Source organism: Mesoplodon bidens, assembly GCF_964165515.1.
Source record: "Mesoplodon bidens genome assembly, chromosome: 19".
Lineage (NCBI taxonomy): Eukaryota > Metazoa > Chordata > Mammalia > Artiodactyla > Ziphiidae > Mesoplodon > Mesoplodon bidens.
This window is the reverse complement of record NC_138179.1, coordinates 48,606,763-48,633,058: the sequence shown is the minus strand read 5'-3', so window position 1 is coordinate 48,633,058 and position 26,296 is coordinate 48,606,763. Positions and strand designations below refer to the sequence as shown.

General features: G+C 36.7%; 1 protein-coding gene across 1 annotated transcript in view; it reads right to left on the bottom strand.

Annotated features, from left to right (window-relative positions):
* The window catches only part of NSF (N-ethylmaleimide sensitive factor, vesicle fusing ATPase), a 160,091-nt gene that overhangs the window by 41,990 nt on the left and 91,805 nt on the right, over nt 1-26,296 (bottom strand). The window contains exons 10-14 of the mRNA XM_081218272.1: nt 14,497-14,662; nt 13,318-13,392; nt 12,944-13,131; nt 5,735-5,830; nt 2,850-3,006 (exon numbers count right to left, since the gene is read on the bottom strand). Coding sequence (XP_081074398.1) covers nt 2,850-3,006; nt 5,735-5,830; nt 12,944-13,131; nt 13,318-13,392; nt 14,497-14,662 — 682 coding nt within the window. The remainder of the gene's footprint in view (nt 1-2,849; nt 3,007-5,734; nt 5,831-12,943; nt 13,132-13,317; nt 13,393-14,496; nt 14,663-26,296) is intronic.

Below are 26,296 nucleotides of genomic sequence, written 5' to 3'. Positions count from 1 at the left end.
TTCTTTCTTTCTCACATAACCTTAATCTTTCAAACTTCTGGCTAAATATACAAAATGCAAGGGGTTTTGCTTCTTTAAAAAAAAAAAGAGAATGCATTCAAATGTATATCAGTACCTATGTTATTAGTTTTATCAAATCATTTGTCTGACAAAAAAATACAATCTTCTTAGGAGGTGATATTAGGGGCAGGGACAACTGCCTTATTAGAAGCAAATGTGACTTAAAGAGCTAGGAAACTAAAGACTCAGGTCTTCTCATGAAGGCAACCAAAGCTACAAACTTACTTATATTTAGACATCTCTTCCTTCCCTTCTGTGTCATAAAAGATGTGCCCCTCTTCCAACCATAAACTGACCAATCATTCTTTCCCATCTTCTCAGGAACCTGACATTATTATTCTTTTAATTTTATTTTTTATACAGCAGGTTCTTATTAGTTATCCATTTTATACATATTAGTGTATATATGTCAAGCCCAATCTCCCAACCCCCCACCCCACTTTCCCCCTTGGTGTCCATACATTTGTTCTCTACATCTGTGAGGAACCTGACATTATTGATTGTACCCTCTCCCCACTATGTTCCACCCCTCCGTCTTCCCTGGAGCCTTACCAACAGCATTTAAACATGCTCTAGTCTACTGACAGTTTAATAAACAAAACAAAAAAAACCTCTTTCTTGACTTCACTACTCTCAACACTACTCTGCCTTCTCCCTTCGAAATGGAACCTCCCTAAATAATCATCTACGCCAGCTGCCTTCACTCTTCACCTTCCATCCATCCTCAAACAAACGCTATGGCTTCCATTGCCATTACATGGGACAGGCTCCCATCGGGGTCACCAATGACCGCCGCCACGTCACCAAATCCAACACTTTATCTGTTGGCCTCTCAGGAATATTTGATACAACTGATAACTCTCCTCTTTATTTATTTTTCTTTTTTTCATAATTAATTTTTATTGGAGTATAGCTGCTTTACAATGTTGTGTTAGTTTCTACTGTACAGCAAAGTGAATCAGCTATACCTCTCTTCTTTCCTTAAATACTTTTCTTGGCTTCTGTGACAGCATATTCTCTTTTTCCCCCCTCTTACCTCTCTGGTTATTCTTGCTCAATCTCCTTTGTCAACTCTTCCTGCTCTACTTAGTCCTTAAATGTTGACACACCTCAGAGATTAGTCCTAGGCCCCCCATTTCTTCTCAACCCACCCTTTCTGTAAGTGACTTCATCCACTCCCATGGATTCAACAACAGTCTACATACTGACAACTCATGAATGTATACTGCCAGCGAGACCTCTCTTCTAAGCACTAGACCCACGTATCCAGTGGGCTACTCAACATTTCCCATCCAATTATCCTACAGGAACCATGAACTTAATGTGTCCAAAACTGAACTCATGATCTTTCTTTCTGAAATGTACTTCTCCACTAGCGTTCCCAGTCTTAGTGAACAATAGCATTTACCAGCAGTGAATACCAGAAACCCGGGGATCATGTTTGATCTCTCCCCATTTTCAATCTACTTACTATTTCTAAGCTTCAGCTTCCTCATCTACAAAATAGGGATAACAGCAGCATCTGCCCTCACAGGATTGAAGTGGGGTTTAAATGAGAAAGTATGTGTAAAATGCTAGTAGACTGACTGGCAAATAGTTAAGAGTTCAAAGAATGTTAGCTTAATTATGCTTAATAATTAATTAATCATTATTATAATTATCATAAAGTCTCTTTTATTCTCCCTCCTAAATATTTCTCAAAGTGGTCTACATAACTCCATCTCTCCTACCACTACAGTACTTCAAACCATAATCAGCTCTCATTAAAACTAATGCAACTGCTTCTCACCATTGGTCTTTCCTGTGTATTTTCGCCACTCTAATCCATTCTCTATCACAAAGCAGTCATGATGTTTTGAAAATATAAATCTGATCATGTCACTTCACTGCTTAAAATCCTACAAACGGCTCCCCACTGCCCCCTGGACAGAGTCTAAATCATTAACATGGTCTACAAGGCTTTGCATGAACTGGCTCCTGTCTTCTTCAGTCTCATGTCTTAGCCAATCTCCCTTTCTGTTTCAGTATCCTTCCAGCCCAGGGCTTTTTCACACGCTGGTCCCTCTGTTTAGAACATCTTCCGCAGTTACTATGCCCGCCCAGCTTCTCCTCATCCTTTAGGTCTTGGCTTAATGTGTTTCTCTCAGGGAGCCCCCACCCCTAGCCCTTTGGAAGGGGCTGGATTCCCCTGTCATGTGGACTCACTGAACCTTTCTGTTGTTCTACTAATTATAACTATAAAAAGTAATTGGTAGAATGTCCTTCCTTTTTTGTCTGCTTGGTAAAATCCTAACTGATCCTTCAAAGTCTAAATTGAACACTTTCTTTGACCACCCCTGGGCAAAATGACTTGCATTCACATACCCTTACACACATACATGGTAGTTAGGTATTTGTTTACGTGGCTTTTTTCATGACCAGACTCAACTCTGTGAATGTCTTTGTGTCTCCAGTAACCAGTTCAATGCCTAAGACATAGTAAATACTCAGTGAGTATTTTTTTAATTGAATTGAATATTATGTGGTATCATAGAGTCTATTAAGTAACACAGAAATTTAGATACAATCTTATAAGAAAACTAGTTGCTATCATTCATTAGTAACGTTCTAACCCAAGAAGATTTAAATTCGTGCACAATATCGGAACACAGGATGGACTGCTATTTTCAAATCATGAACAGGTTTAGGACTGAAAATAATTCACTTTTCTGGAATGTGCTAAATGGTTTTGTAAAAGTGCTTCTTTTTCTTTTTTCCGCTTTTGATGCCATTACATCGTTTTTTCTCACCTTCCAGAAGGACGCTAACCAACGGTGTGCGGTCACTGTTTTTAGTCTGTTGGACCAGCAGCTCCCCATCTTCTAGAACTCGAGTAACTGGATCACCCCATTTGATGATACCATTCATAATGTAACTTGCATAATCCTCTTGGTTTGTGCCAAATGCCTATGAAGGAAAAGGACAGTTTAAAGCATTTTCAGCATCGGTATTAAAAATTAAATATTTCAAGGTGTAAAGGATGAGTAATAATTCCTACATGCTAGGGCCATAGCAATACCCCATATTAATATAAAAAGCCTGAAAAGCAAAAAAAAAAATTTATAATTTCTCATTTAACTTTGTACCCAATTGGGGCAAAAACTGCTTCCCATGACTTAATGGAATAAAAAATATATTCTAGGCTCAGATGCTGTGAGGGCTCAAGCCCTTGCAATCCCTGAGAAAGGGTATGTTCCAATGTGCTTGTTTCTATAAGGAGTACATGGGTTGTGGCCTTCTGTCAAGAGCAAAGAGAAAGAGAGAATATGGATGTAGAAATTAGAAACAGTTGGCTCCGCACACAAAGATACTATCCTAACGCTGACTGTAGGTGTCAGATATTAAAATGGAAATATGAAATGGTAATGAGGAGATCTTGTCCACATATGCTTGGTGGTAGGGGGTATAAGTCGAATCGTACCAAAAGGTAAGTGTGTGTGTAAATGTAAGATTTAGAACGAGCTAGAAATGAGCAGAGGTAATGAAGATTGAAGGGTTAGGGAAAGGAAAGAAAAGCAATTGCTATATATAATCATTTCATTTGTACTATATATTGGAGCATAAATCACATCCCTTTTCATTTTCAACTTCTAATCTCAAATTGTAACTCCCATCAAACCAGCTACCAAAAGTAGTTAAAAACTTTAGTACTTATTTACTTAATTGAATAGCATTTCCACAAGGTAAACAGGAGAAGAAATGAGTAGGAAAATATAACCCAATGTAATATCAAGCTCATATAGCTTGACAATTCCTAATTTAAAAAAATTATCACGGGCTTCCCTGGTGGCGCAGTGGTTGCGAGTCCGCCTGCCAATGCAGGTGACACAGGTTTGAGCCCTGGTCCGTGAAGATCCCACATGCCACAGAGCAACTAGGCCTGGGCACCACAACTACTGAGCTTGCGCTCTAGAGCCTGTGCGCCGCAACTACTGAAGCCAGTGAGCCACAACTACTGAGCCCGCGAGCCACAACTACTGAAGCCCACGTGCTTAGAGCCCGTGCTCCGCAACGAGAAGTCACCACAATGAGAAGCCCACACACCACAACGAAGAGTAGCCCCCGCTCGCCACAACTAGAGAAAGCCCATGCACAGCAACAAAGACCCAACGCAGCCGAAAATAAATAAATAAATAAATAAATTAATTTTTTAAAAAGCAGATAGGGCTAAAAGAAGTTGATTTTTGTCTTTAAAGGAGATACTTGCAACAAATAATTACTGTCAAGGATATATAAAGAACTTATACAGATCAAATAAAAATAAACAATACAACAGAAAAATAGGCAAAACACATGAATGGCATCTCACAGAAGATACTCATATGGCCAATAAACATATGGAGAAATACTTCATAGGTAATCAGTGAAATGAAAATCAAGGCCAAAACGCGATCCCATTTTACATCCAACTGAATGGCAAAAAATAATTCTGACAATACCAAGTATTGTAGAGGAGGCAGAGAACAGGATCTCTTTTACATTATTGGGGGAAGTGTTTATTGGTTCAACCACTGAAAAAAACAGCTTGAAAGTCTTAGTTTGAAGTTGTACATTCATATACCCAACAACCCAGCCATTTTATTCCTAAACATATATCTAGGAGAAACTCATTCAAGAATGCTTTAGCAGCAGTTGTTTGTAATAACAAAAAACTGGTAACGTTCCAACTGCCCATTGACAGGAAAACAGACAAATTGTGTTAGTCACACAATGTGATGCTATTCAGCAATGAAATGAGGCATAGCACGATCATATAGATGACTTGATAATAAAATATGTAATAAAATAGCAAGTCTCAAAAAATCAATATATACCATATTTTATTTTACACACTGTAGACTAATGACAGCATGTCATGAATTAAAGATTAAGGTTAATCCAATTCTGTGCACCCAAGGTCCATCGAAGAAAGAAAAACAACATACATACCTTTTTAAGGTTCTACAATTTGTTTTTTTATTAATATAGGACTCCAAATAATGGTTACTCAAACATGAGTGGTTGTTTTATAGGAAAATGGGTTAATGACCTTATAATGTATTCTAAAACTAAAACTATGACTATTGAGTTTTGAGTACATTTTAAGAAAATTGACACCTTTTAAAAAAAAGGCACTGAAAATGGTTAAAAGTTTTAGAAACTATAGCAGTTAGAGGAACTGCAGATATTGAGCAAGAAAACGGGATGCCTTGGAGGAGGGTGGGGAAAGGGAGAGAGAAAGGAGATGAGAATTAATTTTAAACATAATAAGTAAAATATGAAGGATGGATGAATTAGGATGAATTTAGGTATCCGTAGCTTCAGATTATATAAGAACCAATGAGAAAACTATTTCTAGTTCAAAACAATTTAAGAACAAATAATTAGAAAGTCTCAAAATTGAATGGTCTGCCTTACAAGATGGAGAGTTCCCTATCATGAGAAATATTTCAGTAAGTCTTGGTTAATTACCCAGCCATCAGAGTTACTGAACAGATGTTTCTTATATTGGACAGTTCCAGTACTGAGATTTTATGATTTTTTTAAAACTACATGTGATATAACCTTCCAAAATATTGGGTAAAATGGCACTTATTTTCCCCCTGAATTATTATTTTTCTTTTTGGCTTATACATCACTCAGTATTCATACTCACTGGTTTGATATCATTCTCCAAAGAAGCAAGGAAGTCTCCTCTTGTCACCTGCAGGCTCTCTGCTTTCTCCATGTCCACTTCCACTTTAGTACTGGCCTGATTAGAAATGAAAACAAAACGTTAAGGACTTCCAAGATTTAAGAATATTTTCAGCCTAAGAATATAACACCTGAGGATATAAAAGGCATATTTCCATAGACAATATCTACTAGAGTAATTTGTAATAGCCGAAGACTGGAGGCAAATTAAATGTCCATGAAGAGGGTACCAGTCAAGTAAATTATCACATATCTTTACCAAAGGACACTGGATAGCGTTTTTTTTTTTTTATTTTTCAAAATGAGGCACGAGGAGGAGAAACTATTTAGAGAGGGTCTCCAGGAACAGTGGTTTTCATCCTCGGCTGCCTATCAGAATAACGCCTAGAGTCTTTAAAGATATACACACACACACACCTACATACGTATATAGATGCCCAGCCCCACCCTGCAGGATTTTGATTTAACAGGTCCAGCAGAGGGTCCAGGCATTTACATTTTTATAAAGTGCACAGGTGGTTCTGATGCTCAACCAGGTTTGTGAACCATTATTCTAGGAGACCAAGGACCTACAACTTTGATTTTTGCTCATACTCTGTGCTTGAGAATCTATGTGCCAGCTCCAAATATTCTGCTTACTGCACCTGGAGCTACCACTTAGAACAGACATCTGGAGAAGCATCAAGGCCTTTATCAGCACTTGGAGCTGCCTGGACCTGATGAGTGATTGAGATACCAACACACTTTTTAATGTGACTGGGCTCACTCCCAATAGCACAAGGCAAGTGAGTCTAATTTTTAAAATGGTACTATAGGCTTTAAAAAAACATATCTTCAAAAAAATCTGACTACAAACCCAAAGTATGTGAAGCAGTATCAACCTTCCAAAGGTTATTATAAAATATGAGTCATGTTCCTTTAGGAATGGACTGCTGAGACAAATAAAATGACAAACATTTTGTAAAACTCAGCCTTATGGGACAAAAAGAACTCTGTCAGAAAACTAGATCAAGATGGCAAACAGAACACTTTTATTTGTCTCCCTTCCTGCCCCAAATCCCATGAAATGACAGAAAGTGAGAGAGAATGGTTAAAAAGCATGGAACATGTATCTGGAAGTTTTAACACTGATCTAAGAGGAGTCTCAGAAGGAGAGAAAAGAAAGAATGATAGAGAAAAAACAATAAAAGACAGAAGAAATAAAATTTCTCCGGCTGAAGAAAGGTGTATCTTTGCAGTTTAAAGGTTTCAATGAGTGATCAGGGTAAATGAAAAGAAACCCACATCTGTCTAGACAGTGTTGTAAACTATCAGAACACCAAAGGTGAAGAGAAATTTCGAGAACCTTTTGAGAGACAAAAACAGGTCACCTGTAAAAGGAACCAAAATAAACACTAGAAACTAGAAGAAAATGTAATAACCCTGTCTTCAAAAATCCATCCGGCTATCTATCTATCCTAGAAAATGATTCTCGTATGCACATAGGGAGGCATAGGCAAGCATTTTCATAACAGTGTTATGAAATACTGTTATGATTTCCTTTTAGAGTGAAGCTGAATTCAAATGACAGAAACATATAGCAATATGAAGGGAATATCTTGTCTATCTTTCAGCATTTGCTGAAAAATATGACAGATTTCAGGACTGGAGCTGGTGTGAACCTTGAATTTTTACTACTAAGAAAGGACTCACCCAATGAATTAAAGTGAATTAAGATGGCTGGGGGACAGTTATTTTAGAACAAGTTGTTTTTAGACACTCTAGGAATTTCAGAAGTCACCTAATTGTAAGTAATCAATACTACAATGATAAACCTTTCATACCTATTCATTAAAATAAGTTTTCTAAGGACTTCTCTTGGCTAACTTTTACTATTTTACTATTTTGTCAAAATCGCAAAATGTTATTTAAAAAAATCTACAATTCTGAATTTTTACTCATTCAGAAAACCTTTTCTTATTTGTCTGAATTAGTGTGATTTTTTTCTGCATTTTATTTATAACAGCTAATCAATATGGAAGAGGCAACATCTTTCAGCTTATACCTGCAGAAACTAATAAACTTGTATTTCAACACTAGCAAATATCCAGTGGTCACACTTAAATTTCATAACCTTTTAAATCTGACCTTTCAAAGTTCTTATCATTCCTCTTAAATTAAGGGTAGAATGACCTTAATCATTCAAAATTTTACAGAAAATAAAAAAGAATTTTATTGCAATTCTGCAAACATAAATCAGCTTTGATTCAGTTGTAAAGTGTGTGTGTGTGTGTGTGTGTCCTCAATTTATTTCCTTACAACAGATTAGAGCAGAAGATATTTGTGTTATCTTCTCTACCTGAAGCAGAAATTCCTTTCAAGCTAAAAACAACCAAATGTCACATGAATTTTAGTTGACCACAAACATGGATTCAAGCACAAATGACATGCACATCAGGTGTTCATGACTGGATTTTCCACTTGCTTCAAAAAACCTGAAAGAACAGTTTAACAGGGAAGACTTGTTTAGTTTATTCCACCTGACTTTGTTTAAACCTAATTCTTTTGAAAAGGAAGCAAAATAACACTATTAATGGCTTTTTTTTTTTTTTTTTGGCCACGCCAGTCGGCTTGCAGGATCTTAGTTCCCCGACCAGGGATTGAACCCAGGTCCTGGCAGTGAGAGCACCGAGTCCTAACCACTGGACTGCCAGGGAATTCCCAATAATGGCTTTTTATAATACAAAGAAAGAACATCATAATAAACAGATGAATGTTGTGTATAAGTTCTACACCAACTGTAAGTCATAAGTTTCAAATTAAGTACTTGCTCATCAATCACTACTAGTAAAGCTATAAATATGTACAGAAATGAGAATATTAAAACTGTGTGTCTTTTGTTCAACTGAGGAAGAATCTTATTGGGAAAACAATGTTTAAAGACCTGGACAGTGCAGATTTTTTTAAATGCAGAAAAGAAAGTAAATGTTAGTACTATTTCTTTATTGGTAGTGAGGTTAGTGTCTTAGATATCTCTCCCTTCCCCGAAGTACCTGTGAAGTCCCTTGCATTAGATATTCCACTGATACCCAAAAAACCCAAAAGCTGTTTGGTACAAAAGGTGTTGATCACAAGCCTATATGCATCATCTGAAGTTTAAGTTAAAGATAATTCAACCACATGGAGAAAGTGCGGGAAATAATGTCCACTATTTGCACTACTTCTTACTTGCAAATCTAAAAGGATAACATATTCCGTACAGTGGTGGTGAATATTTTAGCTTTAAATCAGAAATATTATAACTGCAAATAGTCAACAAAAATCAGAAACTCAGATATTGAAAAGGATGTATACAGTATCCTCTCAGATCAGCCAATAATAACAAAAATGGAAGTAAACATTTATATAGTTTGTAAGGCACTTCCACAAACAGTATTTGATTTCATTTTCAGAAAAACTTGATGAAATAGGTAGTCATTTCCCCTTGACAAATCAGAAACAAAAAAGTGGGAAGAACTGTAACACATAACCACACCTTCTGACTACAAAACTTGTGATTTTTCCACCGTTTCTCATTGCCTCGTGTGTAAATAAATCCAATACACGCTTAAAGAAAGCATGTTTCTTGACAATGGCTTAGGGACACTTTGGGATAAGATTATTGTGATAAAAATGACAAATGACTAAATAAGATAAAAATTCAGTGGCTAATGCATATGAAAAATCTGATACCTAATAAACTAGCTGTTGTGGATTACAGTATCAAGAAGCACTAATGTGGTCTGAGGTGAAAGATCGGTACGGTGGGGAGCAATTTTCACATCATTTATACAATTTTTCTTGAAGTCACCATCACTTTTTCTAAGACATTTCTTATGGCAAGGAGAAAGAATGGATGAATGAAATGAATGGATCCATTCTATAAAGGACCCAATACTATATTTCCCACACTATCCAGTCCTTTGGCATTCTCAATTTTTTTTGTTTTGTTTTAATGCAGTAGTACTAGTATCCTCCTCCCCACTGGGTCTCCAGTATTTTTTTTTTTTTTCTTGCAGTACGCGGGCCTCTCACTGTTGTGCCCTCTCCCATTGTGAGCACAGGCTCTGGACACGCAGGCTCAGCGGCCATGGCTCACGGGCCCCGCCACTCTACGGCATGTGGGATCTTCCCGGACCGGGGCATGAACCCGCATCCCCTGCATGGGCAGGCGGACTCTCAACCATTGCGCCACCAGGGAAGCCCATGGGTCTCCAGTATTTTAAAGAGTTTTACCATCTTGTCTAAAGTGGCCTCTCCCATTATGGCGTTCTTGAGCTAGAACAAAGTCAGTTCCATTATGTAGGGGAATTATGGCTTATAGATAGAGTTTGATACAGAATACATATTTACTAATTTAAAAAGTATTTACTAAACAGCTACCATATTCTCATTATTAAGACCTATATGAAATACTGTGGGAGATTCAGTAATGAATAAGATACGGACTTAAAGTCTACAACAGGGGTTGACAAACTTTTTCCATAAAGGGCCAGATAGTAAATATTTTAGGCTTTGTGGGCCATGCAGTCTCGTTTGCAAATACTCAACTCTGGCATTGTAGCATGAAAGCAGCCACAGACAATACATAAATGAACAGGGGTGGCTGTGTTCCAAAAAAACTTTATTTATAAAAACTGGTGGTTGGCTGGATACGGCCCATGGGCCACAATTTACCGACCCTTGGTTTAAAACCATTGCCAGGGTATACCCGAATAAAACATACTCGACCTGACCGTTCAGGCTTTTACTATTTCCTGCGTGAATTGTTATACAAGTTCCCCTCTCTTGTCTTATGTCACCAACTTCACTCCCCTAAATACTCCACTCGACACAGCTGCCAGAGTGAGCTTATGTTTTAACACTACGTCACTGCTATTCTTAAAACTCTTCAATGGCTTAGCAGTACTCACAGAAAAGAAGTCCATACTTCTTAGCACAGTATAAAAGGCTCTTTGTGCTCCATCCCCTGCTTTAGCTCCTGACTTATCCCCCACGTCTCTCTCTACCTCCCCTTCCCTACCTTTTATGCTGCAGCAATACTGAATTACTCTAACACACCATGCTGTTTGTGTGTCTCTGTTCCTTTGCATATTTGTTCTTTCTACCTAAAATGCCTGACTCCATCAGGGAACATATCCACCCAGAAATTCCTCTGTGAAGGCTCCTCTCACCGACAAGCTGACCACACCTGACACCTTTTCACTTCCTTACCCCGTATGTACTTTCTATTACTGCATGTGGAGGATTAGACTGTGAGCTGCTCAAGGGTAGGCAACTGGAGCATTAACCCCTAGTACAGTGTCTGGCACACACTAGGCTAGATAAATCCACTGATCGAAAGTCAACAGAAGGTATTGTAAATGATGCGTTACTATTTCTTTTTTTTTTCTGGCCGCACTGTGTGGCTTGCGGAATCTTAGTTTCCCCACTAGGGATTGAACCTGGGACACCGCAGTGAAACCGCCAAGTCCTAACTACTGGACCGCCAGGGAATTTCCGATACACTACTAGTTCAAGAAGGAACAGAACACACCATTCTTGAAAGGGAGAATGAGAAAAAGTCTGAAGAAAGTGGTGGTACATGAGCCAGGTATCGAAAAGATAAGTAAACATAGAGGGTAAAGCTTCTCAGTGAAGAAAAAAAAAAAGAGGTAACAGCAGAGAAGTAGAAAAATACATTAATATCTGATGACTGGTAAATATTCAATATTTTAGTTTGGCTAAAGTGTATGGAGGGCTTCCCTGGTGGCGCAGTGGTTGAGAGTCCGCCTGCCGATGCAGGGGACACGGGTTCGAGCCCTGGTCTGGGAAGATCCCACATGCTGTGGAGCGGCTAAGCCCGTGCGCCACAACTACTGAAGCCCATGAGCCTAGAGCCCGTGCTCCGCAACAAGAGAGGCCACCGTAATGAGAAGCCTGCGCACCGAAACAGAGAGTCCCTGCTCGCTGCAACAACTAGAGAAAGCCCGTGTGCAGCAATGAAGACTCAACTCAGCCAAAAATAAAATAAATAAATAAGTAAATTTATAAAGTGTATGGAGAATAACTGGGAACACATCAGGAAAGGCCAATTTAGGGTCAGATCTAAGAGGACCTTAAAGACCAGACTAAGACTTCTGTACTTTGTTCTGTAGATCATGGTGAGTCACTGAAAGTTTCTGAAGAATAGAATGGTGTGAAACAGGAAGGTTAATCAAACAGAAGACAGGTGGTGGCAATGAGAACTGAAAGATACTGCCAAGATAGAACTGACAAAATCTGGCAAATAACTTGATGTAGGACACAAGAGAGTGGTAGAAATCAAAGATAATCTTGGAGTTTTAAGCTTAGGAAATTGGGATAAACAGGGAAGTAGGAGCAGGAAGGAAAGTAGTAAAAAAAAACAAAAACAAACAAAAAAAAGTGAATTTGGTTTTGGAATATTAAAATTGAAACCTGATAACACATCCAGGTACAGGTATTTGGTATAAATCTGAAAGTGGGAGAAAGATACTTTCAAGAGATGAGACATAAATCTGGGAGTCACCTAACTACAGGTGGTAAGTAAAACCTGAAGAGAAGCGATGGTAAAGGATCAAATGCACTTTATCAAATTTTATTTACCAAAATGAAAGTATCCTTTGTATGTATTTCTACCAAAGTATCAATAACATTATTGTATTAATTTGCAAACATATGCATTTCCCTGACTCTCTACTCCTTGTGGGAAAAGGTCATGCTTTATTATCTTTGTGTCTCCCGCTTAATACCTTGAAAATAGCAGGTATTCAATATATTTACTTAATGAAGCAGCCCTCATAATTCTAGCATGTAGAAAATCCAACTTCCTATGTCATGTTACAAGTCAACACAGCACAAATTTTAAAAAAATTCTTCAAAATCTTCATCTTCACGTGTCTATATCAAATGGTGGCAACCTAAGGTAAATGGGTCAATGGTTACCATGGAGCAGATGCTACCATTATCTTGTTTCCAACTACTCGGAAGATTTAGCAGTTGACAATTAATTCCTATACCTTTTACCATGTCTATTCTCCATCAAAAGTCAGTATTACCCTAGTCCTTAGTATGCTTGAAAGGAAAGAGAAAGAATACTGGCATGGTATTTACAGGGCTGCAGACTCCTAATACGGTAGTTGATTTTACTGACCTTTATGTGTCTGTTCATAGCAGTGGACTGCGCTGCTCGCACCAGACCCTCGAGCTCAGCACCGCTGAAGTTCTTGGTCTCTACGGCCAGTTCTTTTATGTCTACATCAGCAGAGAGCAACTGATGCCCTCTCATCCTTGCTGTGTGGATGTGAAGGATCTGGAGTCGGCCTTTCTCATCTGGTAAGCCTGATAAAATTGAAAATAAAATAGACATTATTATAATCTTAACGTTTTTCTTATAGGTACTCAAGCGTGTAAATACCTGCTTCTGATACACAACTTTTTCTAACTAATATTACATTATATGACTTTGCTCCTGCTAATGAACTCTAATTACACTCCCCTCCCCCAATCAGTGACAGATCTATTTACCTATCTCCATTTTAACTTCCAGTCTTCCAGGTCGAAGGAGAGCCTCATCTATGAGATCTGGTCTGTTGGTCATTCCTGAGCACAGTTGTTAAAACAAAACAACACACAAACTATCAGAATTCAAAAATAAGATAAAATGTCCCTTCAGTATATGTAAGAATAGCAATTTCCCTGACAAGCTAAGAGGACATTTTATAAAAGTCAAATAGAAAAGCAGTCATTTTCAACAATATCATTTGTTCTCGACCTAATGACAATACCTGGGGACTCTGCTTTAGTATTTCACTACTGTACAGGCCAGTGGAATATAAATGTAATGAAAGCTTCAAATATTTAAAAAGAAAATTTTAGGTTCAGAGAGGGTAAGTAAACTGTCAAAGTGAGAGAGGGGCAATGTGAACATGATCTGTCTGACCCCAACATCCCTTCTCTTTTTTGTAGGCCAATGGTTTTCAACCTTCATGAACGGCAGAATTTTTGTTTTGTTTTGTTTTGTTTTCAAAGCCATCTTAAGAAGACCTTCAGTACATAAAGCAGTTAAAAAGATAAGTTATAATAGGGATGCATGATCTGAAGCTCAAACCCTGGCCGCACAGACCCTGAAGTAGCTCTGAGGACTCCTGGAGGCCTACAGGACCCAGTTTGAAAACCACTGCATTACATCATGCAGCCTTTTTCATCTGTTAGCTATAAGTTTAAAGCCATGAGTTGGGACTTCCCTGGTGGTCCAGTGGTTAAGAATCCGCCTTCCAATGCTAGGGGACGTGGGTTCAACCCCTGGTCGGGGAACTAAGATCCCACATGCCACAGGGCGACTAAGCCCACATGCCACAACTAGAGAGAAGCCCATGTGCCGCAACAAAGAGCCCACATGCCGCAACGAAAGATCCCATGTGCCACAACTAAGACACGACGCAGCCAAAAATAATAATAAATTTTTTTTTAAAAGTGAGGATTTTTATTAAAAAAAAAAAGCCATGAGTCACTAAAACCCATCTTTCATTTGTCCTAGTAAGGCTAGACATTAAAATAGTGAAATTCTTCAATATCACTTGATTCTAATTTGGAAACATTGGCAGAATAGTGTAATCACAAGCTACACAAATCTGAATTCAGAACCTATGTATCTAATATTTTTGAAATCACAGTACTTTGCTTTTTTAAACCAAGCAAACATACCAATGACTAAGATGTTGTTTAGTTGCTCTACCCCATCAATTTTGGACAGCAACTGGTTGACGACAGTGTCATGAACTCCTGTGCTTCCAGCCATGCTCCCTCTCTGTTTGCAGATGGCATCAATTTCATCAAAGATGATGATGTGCAAACCACTGTTAGCACCAAGCTAGTAAAAGAAATTACATCAAAGGTCATAATTTGAATATATTATTAAACAAACTAATCAAAAAAGCAAAACAAAGCTTTCTCGCCTTTTGACTAATAAATGTAGCCAGTATAACCATGATTGCTGCCCTCTCAAAGGTGTTGGAACTGCAGTCTCAGAATTCTGCAAAGTGAAAAGGCATTCCAGAACCTCATATTTAATAGACATAAAATAAAAACCCACATTATATACTGATGAAAGTGAATAGTCCATCATAACTAACTATTCATTCATACACATTTCTTATCTCACTCTTTGAAAGAAGAACTGTCAAGTATTCCTTAAGTCAATGAACGGGCAGCTCCCTCCCATTTTCCCTGAGTTTTGGTGAGAGGATAGCCCCCAAAACAGTAAGTTTAATATTTGTCAGACTATATAGCTGAAGAGTAACTCCACACAGAGGTGGACTGGGAATTGGGCAAATGGGAGAAGATACTGAACTTGATTCATATTCAGTTATATCATATGAAAACAGATTGCTTCTTCTGAACAGTAAAGTGAGAACAAAGTTTATAAAAAGAACATGGTCAAGCAGATGCTGTTTCTTCTACGTAGTGATTTCTGTTTTACTTTGTCAGATATAAAGTTATCATTAAAAGAAATCAGTTTATATATTTTGAACTTTTAATAGATGCAAATACTTTTAAATGCCAATAATTCACTAGGTTAAGTTAACATGGACCTTCTAGCAATTTATATTTAAGTAATTATAATTAAGTCTCTTGTTAGGAACCAAAGGGGGAAGTGTATCGCAGAGATTTTTTTAACAAAAACCAGTAGGGATTAGCAAAACAAAACAGGTGAAAATGAACATAACCTAAATATGACAACATACGGATGGTATAAATGATGGGCATAATGAGATTCAAGATTAGATATGGTTGGTATTCACTAAAACTCTGGCAAGGATATCATTTTTTTTTAAATAGACTTAAAAATTTTATTATGAAAGTATTAGATGTTAACTGGGCAAAAGTTATAAAACAAATAGAAATAAGTTAAAAATAAACTATATTATATTGCTTAAAGATAAATGCTGTTAATGCAGATTTGTTTTAATTTTATTTTAATTAAAAATTGGAAACTCACTGCATCTTGCATTCTCTTGAACATTAACTGTTTTTTAAAAACAATTTAAAATTGTTATTTTGGGTTCTAATTGCAAAATACATGATCACTATAGAAAACTTGGAAAAAATACCAAAAGACGTAAAGAAATCTCAATCATCCAAAATTCAACTAGATAGAAATAACTGATATTATTAATTTGGTACTACATAAAAAGTTTGTATCTCTTTTTTTCAGCCCAGATATTATCTTAAGCCCTTTCCCATGTCTATAAATACAGCTATACATTATGATTTTTAATGGCTCCATAATATTTCATCATGACTGGTTTCACAATTTAATTCCCCTACTCCACATTAATTCTTTACTGTCACATATTTAATAATTTCTAAGTTTTTAGTATCAAGAAGTTGTTGCAATGAACATTTTTTTTTTTTTAAAGAAGATATTGGGGGTAGGAGTTTATTAATTAATTTATTTATTTTTGCTGTGTTGGGTCTTGGTTTCTGTGCGAGGTGCTTTCTCTAGTTTTGGCAAGTGGGGGCCACTCTTCATCGCGGTGCATAGGCCTCTCACTATCGCAGCCTCTCTTGTTGCAGGGCACAGGCTCCAGACGCACAGGCTCAGTAGTTGTGGCTCACGGGCCTAGTCACTCTGCGGCATGTGGGATCCTTCCAGACCAGGGCTCGAACCCATGTCCCCTGCATTAGCAGGCAGATTCTCAATCACTGCGCCACCAGGGAAGCCCGCAATGAACATTTTTATACTTAAATCTTTGACAATATGCATGATTACTTCATGAGGCAAATTGTTATGTTAAAAGGTGTTTTGAGTATTTTAATGCTCTTGAAATAGGCTTTCAAATATTTTTCTAGAAAGGTTTTTATCATTTTGTAACAATCCTACCACCGTATATGACAGTGACTATCTTGGTATATCCTCGAAAGTAATGAACACTAGAAAATTTTAAAAGTAGTTATCAACTTGATGGATGAATAATGGTATTTTTCAATCATTTTTAATTGGCATTTGTCTAACTATTGACGAGGCTAGCACTTTTTAAAATCATTTTTTTTTACCATTGATAATTTTTCTCTTATTATTTGTTCATGTGCTCTGTACATTTTTCTGTTGGGATTTAATAATTTTTATTGATTTATAAAAATTATTTATATATTACGGGTATTATTATATTTGTTATAAATGTTTTATCCCAGTTTGCTATTTGTCTTTTAATTTTACTTATGGTATATTTTTGATAAATGGAAGGGTTTTAAAAAATGTATTTTTACTATTTAAACGGCCAACATTATCAATTTTTGTTTTTATGATGTTTTCCATTACTTTAATCCTTAAAATCCTCTCCCATTACAGACACTGGTAGTCACCTACATTTTCTTCTATTGTAAATTTTTACTTTACGTATAATTCTTTAGTCTATCTGGAATTTTATTTTTGTATATGGTACAAGTGAAGTAAGAATCCAAGTAATTCTTCAAAGAGTTAACTAACTGATCGAATATTGTTGACTAAATAACCTTTTCTTCATTGATTGAGATGCCATTTCTATCAGGCTTTATATTTTTATATATGCTAGACTATTTCCAGCCTATACTATGGACTATAGCAGTAGTTTCGGCAAGCTCTTACCCTCCACACATTCTTCTTCTTTTTTATAACTGTCTTGGCTACTTTCAACCATGTTTACTTCCTGATGATTATTAGAATCATTCTACTAGAGCAAAAACAACTTTCTCCAATGAAAAACAAACAAAAGAATTAAAAAATAAACAAAAAAGCCAAGCTTTGATTGGAATTAGATTCAATCTCTAAATTAGTTTAGGAAGTACTAATATCTTTATAGCATATTCAGTTCTTACGAATATGTCTCTCCAATTATTCAAGTCTTTTACATCTCCCAATAAAGTTTTGTACTTTTTGTCATATTAATTCATTCATAACATTCCTAACTATTTACGCTTTTTGGTTGCAGTTGTGCATGGGATTTTTACATTATATTTCAAAAACAGTATATATGAAGAAATATTAATTTTTGTATATTTATTTTATATCTGGCTACTTAACTTTCTTCTAACATCTAAGTTTTCTTAGTTGATTCTTTTGAATTTTCTAAGTAGACGATCATATTACCTACAAATACAACTTTGTGTCCTCCTAAATCACAGGTATACTTGTTTTGGGGTACGAGAAATTATTCCTGAACAAAGACATGTAGAAGGAGAAAGAGAGGGCCTAACAGATAAGAATTCAGAAGCATGCAGGGCCACTTGAGCAAACGGCTAAGAAGCAATCCAGGCCCTATAAAAGGGATAATAAAATTTACCTAACATGAGAAACAAAGGTTATAGTACTATCACAACAGGGAGCAGGCCTTTCTATTGAAACTCTCTCTCTCTCTCTCTCCCTCTCACTCACTCACACTCACACACACACACACACACACACACACACACTTGCAAAAGCAGAATGCTCTTTATGTAAGATGATTTTAATCCTGACTTTAGGACGGAAATGGAGAAATACATAGTTGGAAGGTCAGTGAGAAACCATGGTATGTAAATGAGGTAAACAGAATCTGTAAGAGAGTTTCGGTGATGGGAGTAGTGATGACTAAAAAGCAAAGTCCTAGGTTTGGTTACTGCCTGCAAGTAGAAGGGGAGGTTAACAGCAAAGGTAAGAAATTATCTTGTAGTTATGATAAGAAAGCTGTAGAAGGGAAAAGATGGAAGGGAAAAAAAATTTTTTTTACGTTTCTACCATAAGAAGATTAAAGAGTTAACAGGACATCTAATTAGAAATATCCTCCAAAGAATAAGATATAAACTGAACAAAACAGGTGAGAAAGATAGATCTGAAAGTCATCTACAAATGGTAAAGAAGAGTATAGTAGCAAACTAGATCTGTAAGAAGATGAATCATATAATTAAGCTGGAGGCATATACAAGCAAGACAGATTCTGGGCTACAATACCAGAAGATGACTCCAATACAGGCAACCCAAAGGAAAAAGGATCAAGCAAACATGACAAAGATAAAGATGAAATGTTACATCAGAAGTAGGAAGAAAAACAGTTCTAAAAATGACCTGAAGGAAATTGGATTGGACCTAAAACACATCTGAATATGTATTAAAAAAAAATAAAAAACAGATAAAACACTGTATGATCAAGCAATTCCACTCCTTGGTTTATAGCAGTTCTACTCATAACTGCCCCAAACTAGAACCAACCCAAATGCACTCTAGTGGGTGAGTGAATAAACAAACTATGGTACATCCATAAGATGGAATACTACTCAACAGTAAAAAGGGATGTTTGATACATGTGACAACTTGGATGAATCTCAAAGGCAATATGATGAGTGAAAGAAGCCAGTCTCAAAAAGAAGAAACCAGTCATAGTTACATATTATGATCCCATTTATATGACACTAGAAAAGACAAAAGTATAGGGATGGAAAACAGATCAGTAGTTACCAGGAGTTATTGGCAAAGGGACAGCATGAGGGAATTTTGCGGGGTGATGTAAATGTTCTGCATGTAGATTTTGGTGGTGGTTACATGAAACTATACACATGGTAAAATCTATAAAACGGTACACCAGAAAAGTTAGTTCTACTTCATAATAATATACAAAAAATAGACACAGTATCTTATAACACTTACATTCTATTATTCATTATTTGGAGTACTGTTCATTCTTTAATGCATTCTTATGCAAGATGATACTCGTGTTCATCAAGGTTCCGAAATTTAACTAAGTTTCACTATATTTTTTCCTGAACATAACTTACAAATCGTTCTCTTTCCACAACTGTTTCAAAACTAAATTAAAGTCTGAAAAAATTAACTTTATTTCTCAATCATTGTCATATTTATTGAACAGATGTCTGATGATAAGTGATAGCTTGCTGCTTAAAAAAATTTCAACACCAAAAACTATTCACCTTTCCATCTGTAGAGAAGACAGAGAATGAAGAATTGGAACTACAACCTCAGCTTTGCCAAACACTTCTATATAGTAGAGCATTAATGCTTGCTGTCTTCAAAGAAAAACTAGGACACCCCTGTTTGTGACTAAAAACCTGTGAGATTCTACATTATTTTTAGAAAACATTTTTATTCAAAGTTGTCTGTCAATATAGCATAAAACAAAAAGCTGTTATAATGTATGGATTTTGCTATCAATGTGCCTTATGTTACCACTGGAATCATGACTTCCTCCTCAGTCCAACCTCAAAAATCATCTACATGGAAGGGAAGCCAGAGACAATAAGGATACTGTGCTTGATTTAATGATCACAGGAGCAATCTTCCCTAAACATAATTCAGTACAATTCTGACCTTTTCAGAACCTTGCTAATCTTATGACTTGTCATCAGGTCCCTTCCGCCAACCTACTGAGTACGATAACATCAATTTCTACAGGTGTGTTACTTAAATAAAGGCAAGTTCTTACTGCAATAAATTAGGAATCAGGTAAGGAAGATGTCAAGATTAATGTTCACAGATTAATATAGCTGAATTATCAATAAACCCTTTACTGAAGAGTTTAAAGTTCCACAATGCAATTCTCTTCAACTCACTGACTTCTAGCTCTGTTCTTACCATTTGCAAAGTCTTCCCCCATAGAAACAGAGCTGATGCTGTTGAGCCCCTGGCAACAGCCTGGGAAAATGGCTGTTCTATATTTAGCTAGTTTGACCTATATGCAAGTGTTCATCTTTGTCAGCCTGGACTGTCCAGAATCACAGAGGTGATGCTTTTCTTTATTATGTAACACATATATACTCTCCATGGGGTCATTAACCGAATATACCAAGCCTTTCTGGATGTAAGGATTGAGAAAAGTATATCAGAAAAAGCTGGCTATGATTAATATCTACCTAGAAATTCTTTGCCAACTCAGTTTTATTATTAATAGTGTCATACTTAAACTGTCTGCAAGTTTAAAAACAGCACCAAAGATACCTATGCATCCATTTGGAAACTATCACAACAGATTTTATAAAATGCTTCTCACCTGCACCTAATGCTTAATCTTCAGTATACCATTAGGGTCCACTTGAAAAACAATTTCAGTTTTTAATTTTCATTGTTAAGCAGTTTTAACTATTTATAAAGATTGATATCTCATGACTACGTTTTTTCTAAAAGTATTCCACAGGAACAAAACGGAAAATATATTTTTTTAAAAACAGAAAAAAAACTCATTCTATCTTGCAATTACTGTGTGGGTCCAATGGATCCACTGGATCTTTTTATAAATCTAAGATATATTATGCTATTTCAAAATTCTAGAAATTATGTCATCATTACTCATCAATTTTTCCTAACTGTACTGAAAAAGATTAAAATAATAAGAAAATAAACGGATGGAATTGCTCTGAAGAATGATGCAATAGTGAAAACAATATCACGATGACACCAACTTTCAGCTTTTTTATTGTGTTGCCCAAAGTATTGCATCTTCTCTCAAGAAGGTATAAAAGAAGTCTAGACACCATCTACCATCTTTGTTGCCTGATTTTAGCTTTAACTGAACACAGTTGAGAATTCAGATTTTTGTTTGTTTTTGTTCCTTGGCCTTCCTTGGCAAAGAAAAGAATATCAACAGAGGAAAATATTTCCTAATTATTAGATGAATCCAGAGATGAATGCAAAGAGTGAGACTGCAGCACCTGAGACACAAACGAAGATGGTGAAACGGATCAGTGTAAGTAAAGTCTCAGACTCTGTGCCTTCAGATAATGGTATCCTACATAGATTTTCTCAAACTCAAGGATGACTGAACATTTCTTGTTTAATAGTTTATTTATTTTTGGCTGCTTTGGGTCTTCATTGTTGCACACAGGCTTTCTCTAGTTGTGGTGAGTGGGGGCTACTCTTTTTTGTGGTGCACAGGCTTCTCATTGCGGTGGCTTCTCTTGTTGCGGAGCACAGGCTCTAGGCGCGGGCTTCAGTAGCTGTGGCTCGAGGGCTCTAGAGCACAGGCTCAGTAGTTGTGGTGCACGGGCTTAGTTGCCCTGCGGCATGTGGGATCTTCCCGGACCAGGGCTCGAACCCGTGTCCCCTGCATTGGCAGGAGGATTGTTAACCATTGCACCACCAGGGAAGCCCTGAATAATATATTTCTAAGGACAAAAAGAAAACACAGCATTTTCATCCAGTTACTTATTCAACAGAAAGTCTTCATTGTGCAATGTTTTTGATCAGCTAGGCCATCTCATTTTTTCCTAAAGGGACACATGACAGTATTCTTTCATCTCTTCTTTCATCTGTGTATCAGAATTTTCTTGACATGGTTCCTAGTAGACATATCCTGAAGGCAGGTATTAGAGAGATAACAAGAAGAAATAGATGATGTAGACATTTAAAAATTGTATTGGGGGACTTTCCTGGTGGCACAGTGGTTAAGAATCTGCCTGACAATGCAGGGGACGGGTTCGAGCCCTGGTCCAGGAAGATCCTACATGCTGCGGAGCAAATAAGCCCATGTGCCACAACTACTCAGCCTGCACTCTAGAGCCCGCGAGCCACAACCACTGAAGCCCACGAGCCTATAGCCCGGGCTTCGCAACAAGAGAAGCCACTGCAATGAGAAGCCCGTGCACTGCAAGGAAAAGTAGCCCGTGCTCGCCACAACTAGAGAAAGCCCATGTGCAGCAACAAAGACCCAATGCAGCCATAAATAAATAAAGTTAAAATGATACTTAAAAAAAATTAGATTGGCCATTCTAAAAGGTGTATACAAATCTAAAAATAAAAATATTTTGCAATTATGGAGTGCCTGGTGTCCATCCCCTCTTCAACAAAATTATAAGCCAAAGACTTTTTAAAAAACTCTTCAAGTATTGTCTTGACGATGCAAGTAGAAGAACAAGAAGTAATGATAAGCTATAATCTATTAGAGATGTATTTGAAATTTAGAATCAGTGTACAAGTTCACGCATGACAACTGATGAACAGTTAGTTACATACAGAGGCTCCTGCGCATTTTGGGTATATATCTATCGATCAATCAGTAGATATCTTCAAACCCAGGAAAATATGGAATAAAAATTTGGTTTGCTATATTTAAGCTCTATTAAATATTTTAATAGTTTCTACTTCCCTTTATTTGTTTGTAAGTGATCTGTAATCAACTTAAAAACAGTTTTTAAAAAGAAGTTCTTTCGGGCTTCCCTGGTGGCGCAGTGGTTGAGAGTCCGCCTGCTGATGCAGGGGACACGGGTTCGTGCCCCAGTCCGGGAGGATCCCACATGCCGCGGAGCGGCTGGGCCCGTGAGCCATGGCCGCTGAGCCTGCACGTCCGGAGCCTGTGCTCCGCAACAGGAGAGGCCACAACACTGAGAGGCCCGCATACCACAAAAAAAAAAAAAAAAAAAAAAAAGAAGTTCTTTCAACCCAGATAGTAAATGGTAATGACTATTTTTCTTGGTATTCTGAGAGGTAAAAAGATATCTGAAACAAAAAATATTGTAGTGTTAGGAACGAACTGTAAAACCGAATTGGTTCTGGGACTGTCTGAAGAGTTGAGATCAGTTATTAGACTTGCAATAATATACCAGGATGCAATGGAGCTGAGATGGCTAGAGATCTGAATATGAACAAGAACTTAATAGGATATAGGGAAGCAGGGGAGAAAACCACCTTGTGTAAAACTGAAATGATTAAGCACCCAACAAGTAGATCTGAAGCAGTAGAAAGGTTGTTATAAAGGCAATGTTTAAAATTTATTTTTACCATCAACAAAAATGAGAAAAAGTAGGAAATGACAGGATAAATTAGATTTAATAAAGCTTACTAGATTAAGAAAATAGATATTATGTTTCTGGGTGTTATACATATTGATCCATGTAAATCTGTTATTTATTTTAATGTCTAAGATGATACTCCATTTCCTACTGAGAAGAATCAAGATGTTTCTAGTTTTCCCCCCATTGCATATAGTGTGGCAATCAACATTCTGGTACATGTCATTTGGTGCACTAGTGCAAGAGTGTTTCTCTAGCGTAGCTGTCTTGAAGTAGAACTCATGGGTCATGAGGTTTGTGCATCTTCATTTTTGTAAGATGTCAAATTAATCTGCACAATATTACTCACTATTTTTCTAATTTATACTATGACTAGTAATGTATATGAAGCCCTGTTTCTCCATAACCTCATCAACTTCTGGCATTATTAGCCTTTGTAAATTTTATCAGGTTGTTTATAAGGTGATTTCTCTTTTATTATGCATTTTCCTGAGCATTATTTCATCTGCTTATCGTCAGATGGGTTCTTCCTCTGAGAAATTGCCTGTTCATATCCTTTGCCAGTTTTTTTTAAAAATTGTGGTGTTTGTCTTTTTCTTACTTATTATTCAGGAGTTATTACAGAGAATTTATTATAGAATACCAATTTTTTGTGGATTATATGGGTTGCAAACATCTTCTCTAGTTTGAGACATTTGTATCCAGTGTAATTTGTCAGAGAGAATTTTCTTTATATTAATGTAGCCAAATAAACATTTTTTTTCTTTTACAGATTTAATTTCTATACCTTATTAAGAAATTCTTCCCTAGCCTCAATTCTTAATGCCTTTCCCTAGTTTTCTTCTAAAAATTTTCTCTTGTAAGTTTTAGTTTTGTTTTTTGCAAATCTATTTTGTAATTCTGTATGAAGCGAGATAGGGACTGCATTTTATCTTTTTCCAAACAGAGAGCCAATGATCTCAGTCCCACCATGTTACAGTATATCATTTCCCCTCTGATTTGTATTGCCACTTTTCACGTAACAAGTTCTTCCTGTGTTCCTCTATTTCCATGGTCTGTTTTTGCATGAATATATAAAATTGTTTCAATTACTATAGCTTTCCAGTAAGTCTTGATATCTGAATAAGTAACTTTTCATTATTCTCCAAAATTTTCATGAGTCTTCAAGCATCCAAAAAAAAAAAAAAGTCAAATTCCAAAAAAGTCCTGTTAGACTTGACTGGAAAAGCACTGAACTTACAGATTAATATGGACACAACTGTCATTTTTATGATAATGTCAGGATTCCCATGTGAACATGTTCTATCTTACCATTTATTAGCTCTTTAAAAAAGATTTTCAAAAATGTTTATAATTTTCTCGTTTAACGTTCCTGTTAGATTTAATCCTAGTTACCTTATCATTCTGACTGCTATTGTAAGTGAAATCTTTTTAAAAGTTACATTTTCAGTATCTTCACATTTTCTTTGAGTCTTGTTATTCCTTTCTTGCCTTCTGAAGTATTTGAGTTTTCTTTATTCCTTCCCCCACTCCTCCTTCATGCCTTGGAAAAGCTTGAGAACTATAAACAATTTTCACATAAACATTTACTTAAGTTTTATGTTAATTAACATGTCTAACTTCTTCCCAAATAATACAAGGATCTTACAGGGATTCAACCCACTTCCCACGTTTTGTTCCGTATTTTAGTTCTATCCTTAAAAAGATATATTGATCATCATTATTATTTTGTACAGTGAATGCTTCTTAAATTTAACCTCTTTTGAAAGTTTTTATTGTGGAATATGACATACATAGAGGGAAAGTTCCACAAATGTGAATGTACGTCTGAAGGAATTGTCACAAAATGAACATCCATGTAACCATAACAAGGCACAGAAGAGTGCCAGCATCCTGGCAGTGCCTCCTCACCACCCTTCCCCAACACCCCTGCCCCCCGTGCCCCAAAGGCAACCACAATCTGATTTTTAAGGTAATTATTTCTCACTTTCCTTTATAGTTTTACCAACTTAGAAGCATGCATCATTAAACACTGTACTTTAGTTGAGCTGTATATAAATGGAATCATACAGTATATATGATCCTTTCTTGTGTTTTCTTTTGCTCAACATTTATTTGTTAGATTCACAACTGTGTACAGCCAGTCTATTTTTATTACGATACAGTACTTTATTGTATATTTACATGACAATGTAAATTCTAAGTTGACAGCTATTCTCTTAAAAAATGACATTCAACTGATTTGATTTTCGTCATTTCTGTTGAGAAGACAGCTGCCAGCTAGTTGTTGTTTATTGGAAGGTAATCCTTTTTTTCTCTAGCTGCTTTTGAGATTTCTCTCTCTCTCCTTTTTTTTTTTTTTTTTTTTTTTGCGGTACGCGGGCCTCTCACTGTTGTGGCCTCTCCCGCTGCGGAGCACAGGCTCCGGTCGCGCAGGCTATGGCTCACGGGCGCAGCCGCTCCGCGGCATGTGGGATCTTCCCAGACCGGGACACGAACCCGTATCCCCTGCATCGGCAGGCGGACTCTCAACCACTGCGCCACCAGGGAAGCCCTCTCTCTCCTTTTTTTATTTTCAGCCATTTAACAATGATTATAAGTGTAGAATTCTTCAGTATTTCTTTTGCTTGAGGTTTATATCACTGCTGGAATCCATGGACTGATGTTCTTCACCCATTTTAGAAAGTTCTAAACCCTTTTCTCTTCAAATACTGCTTTTGCCCCATCCTCTTTCTCCTGACTTTCTGGAAAT